This window comes from Canis lupus, chromosome 29, assembly GCF_048164855.1.
Source record: "Canis lupus baileyi chromosome 29, mCanLup2.hap1, whole genome shotgun sequence".
Lineage (NCBI taxonomy): Eukaryota > Metazoa > Chordata > Mammalia > Carnivora > Canidae > Canis > Canis lupus.
Genome location: NC_132866.1, coordinates 28,272,950 through 28,285,910, shown reverse-complemented (window position 1 = coordinate 28,285,910; position 12,961 = coordinate 28,272,950). Strand labels below are relative to the sequence as shown.

Sequence of the window (12,961 nt, the reverse complement as noted above, 5' to 3'; positions counted from 1 at the left end):
TTAGGAAAAAATGAGATCATATATCTGAAAAGCACAAAAACCCCAACATTTGGTGTTAAAAGAGTTGCAAAATTGGCAAAATGACGATTATTGTTGAATGTAGTCGGGGGTGGGTACAGGAGGGTTCATTATACTATTCTCTTTTTTTGTGTGTGTAATAAAAAGCTGTAATAGGGGCTACAATAGGGTGGCTCAGCAAGTATCTAACTCTTAATTTCAGTGATGGGCATGGAGCCTGCTTAAGATTCTCTCTCTCTTTTCCTCTGCCCCCTGCTCCTTGAATGTTCTTTCTAAAAAAAAAAAAAAAAAAAAAGCTATAATAATGCAAACCAAATAGAAATAAATCTTAAGAGGAAAAAATATGCCTCAAATAGTAATTTATAGCATGAATTCATTTTTCTAGGAAAAATAAAAAATATGATAAATGAATATGCCAAAACACTTTTTTGAGCTTTTCTATGTTTTACAAGTATTCTACATTGAGCAACTTATTTATAATTAAAAGAAAAAAGTTATGGAATTATATATATTATTTTTATTTTTAGTGAGCTGACTGTTAATACAGATACCAACCCTTGGAGCTCTTTCCTTAAGATACAAAAATTTCCTGAATCTGTCACAAAATATAATTTTATTTTTAAAATCTAGCATAATACCATTTTATATAAACAAATACACAAATACTTGTTTTATATTCACATTACTGAAAGGAAGTAAGCCAAAATTCAGTTTATCTGTTATAACCTGTTTCTTAAAAGAGAGGAAGTACATTTATAGTTGGTAAATGGGACATGTTGGTAAATGGTAAATGTCAGTACAAGGTAAAAGTCATGTTCTTTCATATGCAACTTTTAAAATGATTGAAACAAGTTTACTCATTATTAAATAGAAGATTTAACAGTACATGAATACATTAAGGAAAAACAGCCGAATACCTGACAGAAATGTCTTTCTTTAGTTTAAGTAGTGACTAGAGCGGTGGCCTCAAGAACTGCTAATATTTCCCACTGTTAGGCTACCCAGGTGTGGTAGGCAAAATAGCTCCCCAAAAATGTCCACGTCCTGATCCCCATAACCTGTGAATGTTAGCTTACACAGCAAAGGGGAATAAGGTGACAAATGGAATTAATCAGTTGCTAATCAACTGACTTTAAGATAGGGAGATGATCTTGGATTATCTGGGTAGATTCGACATAATCACAAGGGTCCTTAAAAGTGGAAAAGGGAAACACAAGCCTACCTCAAGAAGAAAAATCACAAATAAATAACCCACCCTTATACCTGAACGAGCTAGAAAAAGTAGAACAAACAAAACCCCAAACCAGTAACAGGAAGGAAATAATAAAGATTAGAGCAGAAATAAACAAAATAGACACTAAAAAAAAAAAAAAAAAAAAAAGGGAACAAGAACAGATCAATGACAAGTGGGTATACACACCACTATACTAACGAGGAGAACCTAAGGACAAATCAATGAAACCAGAAGCTGATTCTTTGAAAAGATAAAAAAAACTGATAAACCTTTAGCCAGATTCATCCAAAAAAAAAAAAAAAAGACTCAAACAAGCAAAATCAGAAATGAAAGAAGAGAAATAACCAACATTACAGAAATACAAAGGATTAAAAGAGAATATCATGAAAAACTATCTGCCAGGGCACTTGGATGGTTCAGTCAGTTAAGCATCCGATTCTTCATTTCAGTTTAGGTTATAATCTCAGGGTCATGAAATCGAGCCCCGCATCAGGCTTCCTGATCTGCTGGAGTCTGCTTGAGATTTTCTCTCTCCTTTCTCTCTGCCCCTCGCCCTGCCTCACATGTGCACCTGCTCATTTGCTCACTCTCTTTCTCAAATAAATAGATAAATAAATAAAATCTTTTAAAATAAAAGAGAAACTATCTACCAAAAAATTAGACAATGTAGGAGAAATCGATAAATTCCTAGAAACACAAAGCCTCCTGAAACTGAATCAAGAAGAAATACAAAATCTGAATAGACTGATTACCAGCAATGAAATTAAATCAGTGATCAAAAAAACTCCCAACAAACAAAAGTCTAGGACCAAGGCTTCACAGGTAAATTCTACAAGAATTAATACCTATTCTTCTCAAACTATTCCAAAAAACAGAAGATGAAAGAAAGCTTCAATTCATTATATGAGGCCAGCATTACTCTGATACCATAACCAGGTAAAGACACTACAAAAAAGAAAACTACAGGCCAATAACTCTGATGGACATAGATGCAAAATTTCTCAACAGAATATTACCAAATCAAACCAACAATACAATTAAAAAAAAACCACTCACCACGATCAAGAAGAATTTATTCCTGTGATGCAGGGAGTGGTTCAATATTCACAAATCAATCAATGTGACACATCACATCAACAAGAGAAAAGACAAAGCCACTGGATCATTTCAATGAATACAGAAAAAGCATTCAACAAAGTTTAATACCCATTTATGATAAATACCCTCAATAAAGTAGGTTTAAAGGGAACATACTTCAACATAATAAAGGTCATATATAAAAAACCCATGGCAAACATCATATTCAATGGGGAAAAACTGAGAGCTTTTCCCCTAAGGTCAGGAACAAGACAAGGATGCCCAATTTCACCACTTTTATTCAACAGAGCACTGGAAGTCCTAGCCACAGTAATCAGACCACAAAAAGAAATAAAAGGCATACAAATTGGTAAGGAGAAAGTAAAACTTTCACTATTTGCAGATGACATGACACCATACAAAGAAAACCCTAAAGACCCCATGAAAAAACTACCAGAACTAATAAATGAATTCAGGAAAGTTGCAAGAGATCTGTTGCATTTCTATACACTAGTAATGAAGTACAAGTTAAGAAAGAAAAATTAAGAAAACAATCTCATTTACAATTGCACCAAAGATAATAAAATACCTAGGAATAAAAATAACCAAGGAGGTGAAAGACCTGTACCCTAAAAACTATAAAACACTGATTAAAGAAACTGAAGATGATGCAAACAAATGGAAACATATGCCATGCTCATGGATTGGGAGGACAAATATTGTTAAAATGTCCATACTACAGATTTAATGTAATCTACAGATTTAATGCAATCCCTATCAAATACCGATAGCATTTTTCACAGAACTACAACAAACAATCCTAAAATTGGTATGAAACCACAAAAGACCTCAAATAGCCAAAGGAATCTTAAAAAAGAAAAAACTGGAGGTACCACAATCCCAGATTTCAAGACACACTACAAAGCTATATTAATCAAAACAATATGCTACTGGCACAAAAATAGAGACACAGATCAATAGACCAGAAGAGAGAGCCTAGAAATAAATGCACGATTGTATGTTCAATCAATCTTTGACAATGGAGGCAAGAATATGCAATGGGAAAAAGACTGTTTAACAAAGGGTATTGGGAAAACTGAACAGTTACATGCAAAAGAATGAAACTGGACCACTTTCCTATACCATACACAAAAATAAACTTAAAATGGATTAAAGACATAAATGTGAGACCTGAAATCATAAAAATCCTAGAAGAGAACACAGGCAGTACTTTCTCTGACACTGGCTGTAGCAGTGTCATACTCATTTTTCTAGATATGTCTCCTAAGGCAAAGGAAACAAAAAACAAAATAAACTATTGGGAATACATCAAAATAAAAAGTTCCTGCACAGCAAAGGAAACAGTCAACAAAAAGACAACCTACCAAGTAGGAGAAGATATTTGTAAATGATGTATATCCAAAATATATAAAGAACTTAGACAACTCAACACCAAAAACATAATCCAATTTTAAAAAGGGCAGAATATATGAACAGACATTTCTCCAAAGACATACAGATGACCAAAAGACACATGAAAAGATGCTCAACATCACTCATTATCATTCATGCCTACCTCACACTTGTCAGAAGGGCTAAAATCAAAAACACAAGAAACAAGAAGTGTTGGTAAGGATGCAGAGAGAAAAGAACCCTTGTGCAATGTTGGTGGGAATGGAAGCTGGGACAAATGTGGAAGTGTGGAAAACTAGTATGAACGTTCCTCAAAAAACTTAAAATAGAATTACCATATGTTCCAGTAATTCCACTAATAGGTATTTACCCAAAGAATATGAAAATATTAATTTGAAAAGATATATGCACTTCTATGTTTACTGCAGCATTATTTACAATAGCCAAAATATGAAAGCAATCCAAGAATCCACTGATAAATGAATGCACAAAGAAGGTGTGATATATGTATACAATGGAATAGCACCTAACCATTAAAAAGAATGAAGTCTTGCCATTTGCAACAATATGGATGGAGCTAAAGGATATAATGCTAAATGGAATAAGTCAGTCAGAGAAAACAAATACCAAATGATTTCACCCATATGTTGGAATTTAGGGAACAAAACAAACACAAAAAAAAGAGAGAGACTCAAAACTATAAAGAACAAACTGGTGATTGCCAGAGGGGAGGTGGGTGGGGGATGGGTAAAAGCAGTGATGGGGCTTAAGCTTATACGTACTGCAATGAGCACTGAGTGATGTATAGAACTGCTGTATCACTATATGATACACCTAAAACTAATATAACACTGTATGTTAATTTTACTGGAATTAAAAAAAAAAAAAAGTGGAAGGGGGAAGTTGAAGTGCCAGAGGGAAAAGTGAGTACAGAAGAAAGTAAAAGTGGCAAGATTCAACCAGAATTACTGGCTTTGAGATGGTGCAAGAGGGCCATGAACCATGGAACGTTAGCTGACCTCTAGAAACTTTCTTTTTTTTAAAAAAAAAAAAGATTTTATTTATTCATGAGAGAGAAAGAGAGAGAGAGGCAGAGACACAGGCAGAGGGAGAAGCAGGCTCCATGCAGGGAGCCCAATGTGGGACTCAATCCTGGGTCTGCAGGGATCAGGCCCTGGACTGAAGGTGGCGCTAAACCGCTGAGCCACCAGGGCTGCCCTCTAGAAACTTTCAAAGGCAAGAAAACAGATTCTCCCTCAGAGCCTCCAAAAATGAAAGCTCCAATTCAAATATTAAACAATTCACCCATCTAAAGTAAAATACTTGATAGTTTTTAGCATATTCACATTATTTGCAGTCACTCCACATTTCCCCTCCAACTAGGCTTGGCAACCACGGCTCTACTTTCTATCTCTATGAATTTGCCTATTCTTGACTTTTTTAATGTTCTTGATATTTTGTATAAATCCAACCATACAATATATGGTCTCTTGTGCTTAGCTTCTTTGATTTGGCATAATGTTGTTTTTTTTTTTGTTTTGCTTTTTTTTTTTTTAATTTTTTTTTTTTTATTTATTTATGATAGTCACACACAGAGAGAGAGGCAGAGACATAGGCAGAGGGAGAAGCAGGCTCCATGCACCGGGAGCCCAATGTGGGATTCGATCCCGGGTCTCCAGGATCGCGCCCTGGGCCAAAAGCAGGCGCCAAACCGCTGCGCCACCCAGGGATCCCCTGGCATAATGTTTTCAATATTCACCCTTGTAGCATTTATCAGTTCTCCTTTCCTTTTTCTTGAATAACATTCCAAAGTACAGATATATCCCTTTTTCTTTACCCATTCATCAGATGACAGACATTTGGGTTGTTTCCCACTTTTTGTCTACTGTAAATAATGCTGTTATGATCATTTGTGTACAAGTTTTTGCATGGGTCAATGTTTTTTTTTTTTTAATTTTTTTTTTTTTTCATTTATTTATGATAGTCACAGAGAGAGAGAGAGAGAGAGAGGCAGAGACATAGGCAGAGGGAGAAGCAGGCTCCATGCACCGGGAGCCCGACGTGGGATTCGATCCCGGGTCTCCAGGATCACGCCCTGGGCCAAAGGCAGGCGCCAAACCGCTGCGCCACCCAGGGATCCCGGGTCAATGTTTTTACTTCACTTGGAACAGAGTGGAATTGCTGGGTCAGACAGTAACTCTATATTTAATCTTTTGAGGAACTGCCAACAGTTTTGTAAAGCATCTGCACCATTTTACACTGCCGCCAGCAATGTATGAGGGTTCTGATTCCTCCACATCCTCACCAACACTTATACACTTATACTTTCTGATTGTAGCCTCTTAGTGGGTATCAAGTTGTGTCTCATTGTGGGCTGGACTTGGATTACCCTAATCGCTAATGACATGAGCATCTTTTCATGTGCCTATTGGCCACTGGTATGTGTTCTTTAGGGAAATGTGTATTCTGATCCTTAAAAGCTAAAAAAGTTTTTATAGATTATTTTAGAAATTATCCATGCTCTTTACCCGTGAAGATAATTCAGAGTTAACTTAATTTTATCACTTATGAAACACTGGTTTTATTGTCTCTGCAAGACGTGCTTTAATAACTCCACCTCCAAACTCAAACTAAGAAAAAAGTAAAAAAAAAAAAAAAAAATGATATAAGTTCTTAATTATCAAGTTGAAATACTTCTGAATTGATTAGGCTGAGACAAGAGTTTTCATGACTATACCAAGAGTACTGGTTTGACCTGATTAAACAGGCAACAGGACATACTATGTTACAGGAAGCTGTGAGGATGAAACAGTATAGTTCCTTCAGATCTGCAAATCTTTCAGGGACTGTATACAGTCCAATCCCCTAAATTTCAAATTAGGAAACAAACTGAGAAGAGTTAAATAATTTGAGAGCCACTCACTTCTGTGCCTGAGTAAACGAAAGGAATGAAGATGTTACATGGCTAAGATGAAGAGAAGTTCACAAAGAAGATCCAAGGCAAGGGACACCTGGGTGGCTCAGCGGTTGAACATCTGCCTTCAGCTCAGGGCATGATCCTGGAGTCCCCAGATGGAGTCCCACATCAGGCTCCCTGCATGGAACCTGCTTCTCCCTCTGCCTATGTCTCTGGCTGCCTGTCTTTCTCTTTCTCTCATGAATAAATAAATAGAATCTTAAAAAAAAAAAAAAAAAAAAAAAAAGAAGATCCAAGGCAAATTCTCCAAAAAGCCAAAATAATGCAATGCTACTCACCGATAGGGCAGCCTCTCATAATAGGTCTTTTCCAAAGCAGCAAAATGGTATCTTGGTTTCAAGTCTGTGGCCAGACTGGAGACCAAAGCAGAGCCACATTTTTTGGTATCCACTTCTCCCTAGTAAATAGAAATTCAGTCATCATAACGAACCTAAAAGTTTTTTTTCTACTTTTTTCCATGCTTGTGGCAATCAGAAATCTCAAACACAGAAGAGGAACTAGGCTATTATAAATGCAGAGATGGGAACCACTGCTGGACAGCCAGGGGTTAAAAGGTAAGGTAAGCCCTCCACACTAATATCCAAAATAGGATTTACTATGATCTTTTTTGGGAAGTGATATGTCTCTCTGAAGCCCACAGACTATGCTTCTATAATTTGCTTTGTTGTGTACCTATAGTTCTGACAATACAGACAGTCCTAGTCAATGCAAACAATAAAAATTAAGAGCTAGCTTTCAGGGCCCCTAGGATCCAGAGATTATTTGGAATGGGACATTCACAGACTTCATGACATAAGCCTGCAATCCTTCATTTTGCCTCAGCCAAGAAAGGTGTAGTTTGAAAGGTGTAGTTTGTAGAAGGATGCAACCATGCCCTTGTTAAAGTTTGTAACATAAAATTTGTCAAAAATACTAGGTTTATTCCTCATCCACCCCTAGCTTTTATTAACAACAAATTATGTGATCTCTCACCCATATTATATTAAGAACTTAAGAGAAGGTATTAGCTGGAGATAAAGAAGTTAGCAAAAAAAAAGAAGTTAGCAAAATTAGTTTTATACCAAATAAAGCAAGAATTTCTTATGTCCTATGCTTGCTTCCTTTAGGTTTCTGCCGAAGTGCAGGGAATTGGCCTCAAGGTTAGATCTTTATATCACTATCCCTTATCCCATAATAATTCCATTAAAAAAATGTATTTTGAAAGCCAAAATGCTACAATGTGGAATGGAAGGTAAGAGAAATATAACTGTAAAGCTGCCACTAGCTGTAAATCTTTTCACTAAAAATTAGTGAACCCTCAAAACATATTATGAGGAAGCCTGAAAGAAGACATTTGAAGCAGGGAAAATAATTTAAAGAATCATTCATTTATAATTAAGATTTCAGCAAGCCCATCTGTGAATTGTGCTTTCATAAGATCAACCAGTTTTAAAGTTTTTGCTTTGGTCAATTGATATAGTTTTAAGTATCCTGAAGTAATTTACATAAAATTTCTACTGAAAGGTACTAAGAGCTGAAATACTCAATATAAAGAGCAAAAAGGGGCACCTGGGTGGCTCTATCAGGTAAGTATTTGCCTTTGGCTCAGGTCATGATTCCAGCATCTGGGATCAAGCCCCCAGTTGCGTTGGGCTCCCTGCTCAGCAGGAAATCTGTTCCTCCCCCTGCCCCTTCCCCTGCTTGTGCTCTCTCTCTCTCACTCTGTGCTGTCTCTCTCAAATAAGTAAATAAGATCTTAAATTAAAAGAAAAAAAAGTCCCAAATTAAGTTAGTACAATTTGCTTATAGAAATTCCAACTGAACAAGCACTACTCACAGAAGAATTCCCAAAGTTCCCCACATACTTGGGCCATGGGGATGTGAGCAAGATATCAACCCCCTTAAACTGGGATGTTGAACACAGCATTGTCCTCAGGGAAGATACATCCTTGGGACTAAAACTGTAACCGGGGACCGGCTCATTTAAGGACTCTGTCCCACTGAGGTACACAATCTGCAGCCCCGAGCTTCCAGTGAAGATACCTTTACGACCTGGGTTCAAAAAAAAAAAAAAAAAAGGACAAGTTTTAGTCAAAATTGCAGAACAGAGTATTATAGTGATAAATCTCTCTCCCCATGCCGTAAGCCCCCACCTCCCTGCCATTCAGCATGTCTAAATGAGCACAGACTCTTCTAGAGCCTCTCTTCTGCCTGCAGGGACTCAGTGGTGGATGGCTACAACTGTGTTCCCATTCAGGGAGAATAGCCCTTATGTGGAGGATGCTGGAACCCACAGGCTGGTCTGTTTACCCCAGGTACCTTACAAATGAAAAAAGTTGGGAAACACTGATTAGAAAAAGCCTTCCTGCCTTCTAGAGAAGACTCTACACGGGTTAAAAGAAACCCAGACACCCGGACTCAGGGAGAGGCAGTGAGGAAAAACGAGCAGCAGTTCTGAGAAAAATACAGTCTAGAATGCATATGCTCTTCAAGCAGGCAGCAGTGTATGACAGACGGCAAACATGTGGAAAGAGCAACTGGGCAAAACTAGAGACTCTACCCTCTTTTAAATATATTCCTGGCTTGAGCCATTAAACCTACTTCTTCCTGTTGCCTTTAAGACCTAGCTCCATCAACTTTTACCTTCCTTTCACCTACAGAGACTCTTCTCAGTGAGCTCTTTCCACTCAGAGAAGAACAGAGTACTAAACATACTAATGGGCATACTAAGCAATAAAGAACCATGCCAATTAACACACAGATCAACTGATAAAGGGAACACATACACTAACTGAAAGAGAAACCGCCTTTTCTTCTGTTTCCAATTTCTCAAAAATGCAGTCCATGCATTAAGGGCTTCACTTCTTATCTCCTGAACCCACTGCACTGTGGTTTCCCTCTCCTACCATTCTCATAAAGGTCGTGAATCGCCCTATAACTGACAATAGTCTCTCCTGGTTTCTGAAACCACTCTCTCTTCATTTAGAGTCTATGAATTTGATAAGATCTTTACCTCCCCCCAATACTGCTCTAATCACTCTTTGCCTACGCCTGGATGAAGATATACACCCCCACCACAGAGCTGTGCTTTCCTTCTCATTATATTTCCTCTGAAACCATATGATCCTTCTCACTTTGTTTTTCATCTTTTTGGGACCAACTCCCCAAAGCCTATTCCTCCACACTGACCTTGCTTATATACTCTAGAAAGATCGCTTCCAACTATATGTTGGATGATCTCCCAACACTTCAAGCTCACTATCACATGTTCACTATCAAGTTCATTGTTTGCTCCTCCTACTGGATCTCAAAAAATCTCTTTCACAGAAATAATCCAAATACCTCTTTGCTCTTTCCACTACTGGCACTAAAGTCATATGGTAAAATGGCCGCCATAAATATCTACAGTGGCAATCTTTTTTTTTTTTTTTTTTAATTTTTATTTATTATTTATGATAGTCACAGAGAGAGAGAGAGAGAGAGAGGCAGAGACATAGGCAGAGGGAGAAGCAGGCTCCATGCACCGGGAGCCCGACGTGGGATTTGATCCCGGGTCTCCAGGATCGCGCCCTGGGCCAAAGGCAGGCGCCAAACCGCTGTGCCACCCAGGGATCCCTACAGTGGCAATCTTAATCCAATCTAATAACTATTGCAAGAACTGGCGTAAGTCAGGCCTATGTTAACATCTACAACAAAAGGATTTCAATATGTCTATCTCACAGCAATGGTTAAAAACAACAAACAAAAATCTGTCCCTCAATTGTTTGCCTGAAGGAGCCCCATATGATTGAAGCGAGATAAGATTGCTTACATAAGGGCCACAGCCAGATGTAGCGAATAAAGGCCAGTAAAGAAATTGTAGAAGCTTTCCAGAGAAGTCAGAGACCAAGAAAGAGGAAATGTGAAGAACAGTGGAGTCATTGTAGAAAAAAATGAGTCGAATAATCCAAGAAGCCATAGCCAGACGGCAGATAAGGCAAAAACAAAAACAAAATCTGACAGTGCTTTTTTAAATGGCCAGATACTAAAAAGAACCACTAAAAGAGATTTGGGTGTAAAAAGGGAACAACTTTAACCTGAAATTAAAAAGTGGACCAGAACCTAAGAAGGACAAAGGGAGTGAAAAATGTGAGAATCAGGACTAACCACTTGAATTTCCAAAAGCTTAGTGAGACATAGAGCTATATAGCTAGTTAGGAATCTAAAAAGATGTATATATCTAGCAATGTTACATGGTGAGACCACAAACATGGAATTTTTTTCAACATAATTTATACCTTAAGTACTCCGTATACCACAAATAGTTTATTCCGTGGTTGGCTGCAGGAGTATATATTGGGTTGTGGGAGTACAAGGAGATTGGGAAAAGGAGGGAGAGAATACAGAGGAAAAAATGCTAGAGTCTCAAGGGTAGAGACACAGACTTTGGGAAAGAACCCCATTCTCTGGGCAGTAATGGCAGAAGAATCCAGCCACAAATTTCCCAGGAGACTAATTCCTGAAGACATTTTATTATGTTGGTTACAAACACAAAAAATATCAACTTACCCAGATAAGTAATGTTTTCAGCTAACTCACACCCATCAGCATCTTGGAAGTATTTTACTGTTTCCTGGTTATTAGCACCCAGCACATATGTCTGAATGGGAGCTAGTGAAAGAAACAGACATGACACCATACAGTTACCAGATCTGCTTTGGAATTTGAGAAATATTTCCCCATAGGAAAAATAATCATCGTAAAAGCAATGAACCTGCAATCCTATTTGTGGAACATGCTGAGCACTTGGGATATCCTATCCAACCTGTGGCCTGACTAATAGTTATCGTTGGCTGATGAAGTGACATCTTAAAGAAGATGGTTACTGTATAATAAGAGAAACATAGACCCTAAAGAGCTTCATAAAAAAGCCACTCAAACTGGAAAAAAGGAAAGGACACATATGGTTGCATTTCTTCAATTCCTGCCTACTTAGAAGAGAATGATTTTTCTTTTTTTTTTTTAAGATTTATTTTATTTATTTGAAAGAGACAGAGCATGCACGAGCATGAACGAGGGAAGGGGCAGAGGGAGAGAGAGAATCTCAAGCAAACTCCCCACTGAGCACAGAGCTTAAAGTGGAGCTCAATCCCACAACCCTGAGATCATGACCTGAGTTAAAATCAAGAGTTGGACACTCAACCTACTGAGCCATCCAGGCATCCTGAGAATTATTTTTCTAAACCAAATCCAACCAAATCAAAACATGAACATTTAGATGCATATAAGCATCCTTCCCAGCTCCAGGTGGAGCTCAAAGGGAAATTCTTAAATAATTAATATGTATGAAAAACAACCCAGCAAGAATTATGTAACCTTAAAACCTTGTTAGAAACCATTTGTTAAATAAAAATAATTTCTATACCTTTCTTGATGCCAGTTTTATACTTCTCCCATTCAGCATCTGGAGTGGAGCCAAAGAAATTTCCTACACACAACAGCAGCTAAAATGAGTTTTTTAAACAGATATGAGATTTTTTTAAATTAAATAGTACATAATTGATATTAACATAATCCAGCTAAATAGCCTACTTAACAGCCTCAAAGTAGGTTTTTTTTCCTTAATCATTTACAGAATCTTAATATATAATTCTTCAGCAGCAACTACAGTAGTTGATCTGATTCTATAAATTACTAAATTTTGGCTCGCTGGCTATTAAACTCAAGCTGGGATGGGGAGGAGGGAGTCAGGGAAAGATGGAGAAATCTACTTCCAAGAATCTGTCTTGAAACACAAAACTTTAAGTACTAAATACCCTGAGAGACACAGGGAAAAAAACCACATTCCTGACTGTTGTCTTTACTCCATTTTTTAACCCATGAACAGCTTGTCCCCATACCTAGAATACTCTTCTGTTTCCTGGGGGCTTACATTCTAGTTGGCAACCCTACATAACATTTATATAAAGCTCTTCAGTTTGTGAAGCATTTGCACATGTTATCAGACTTAATCCATACCACACACTCATGAAATACACATGAGGTTCCCAAACCCAGGGGCTAGAATCACCTGGGGAGGTTTTGCTCAACTGTTTTCAGTTTTGTGCACAGTAAGAAAGTAACATTCAAATTCAAAAAGTATAAAAAAGTACAGAGGTCTCCCTTTCCCTACCATTCCACAGCTACTAAGTTCCTACGATCACAAAAGGAACTCAGTCTAACAAAAAGGGAAAGTATGCGTTCAACTGAGAAAGGAATAAAGTCCAAGCTTTATTTCAGCATGT

At 37.5% G+C, this 12,961-nt stretch overlaps 1 protein-coding gene across 5 annotated transcripts in view; it reads right to left on the bottom strand.

Moving 5' to 3' along the window:
* The window catches only part of CWF19L1 (CWF19 like cell cycle control factor 1), a 29,628-nt gene that overhangs the window by 14,308 nt on the left and 2,359 nt on the right, over window positions 1-12,961 (bottom strand). For 3 of the 5 annotated variants that reach the window (XM_072805705.1, XM_072805703.1, XM_072805704.1), the window contains exons 3-6: window positions 12,103-12,181; window positions 11,247-11,348; window positions 8,536-8,750; window positions 6,998-7,116 (exon numbers count right to left, since the gene is read on the bottom strand). In XM_072805705.1, coding sequence (XP_072661806.1) covers window positions 6,998-7,116; window positions 8,536-8,750; window positions 11,247-11,348; window positions 12,103-12,181 — 515 coding nt within the window. Of the gene's footprint in view, window positions 1-6,997; window positions 7,117-8,535; window positions 8,751-11,246; window positions 11,349-12,102; window positions 12,182-12,961 lie in introns of those variants that run through there. The other 2 variants (XM_072805706.1, XM_072805707.1) reach the window with 2 other exon arrangements.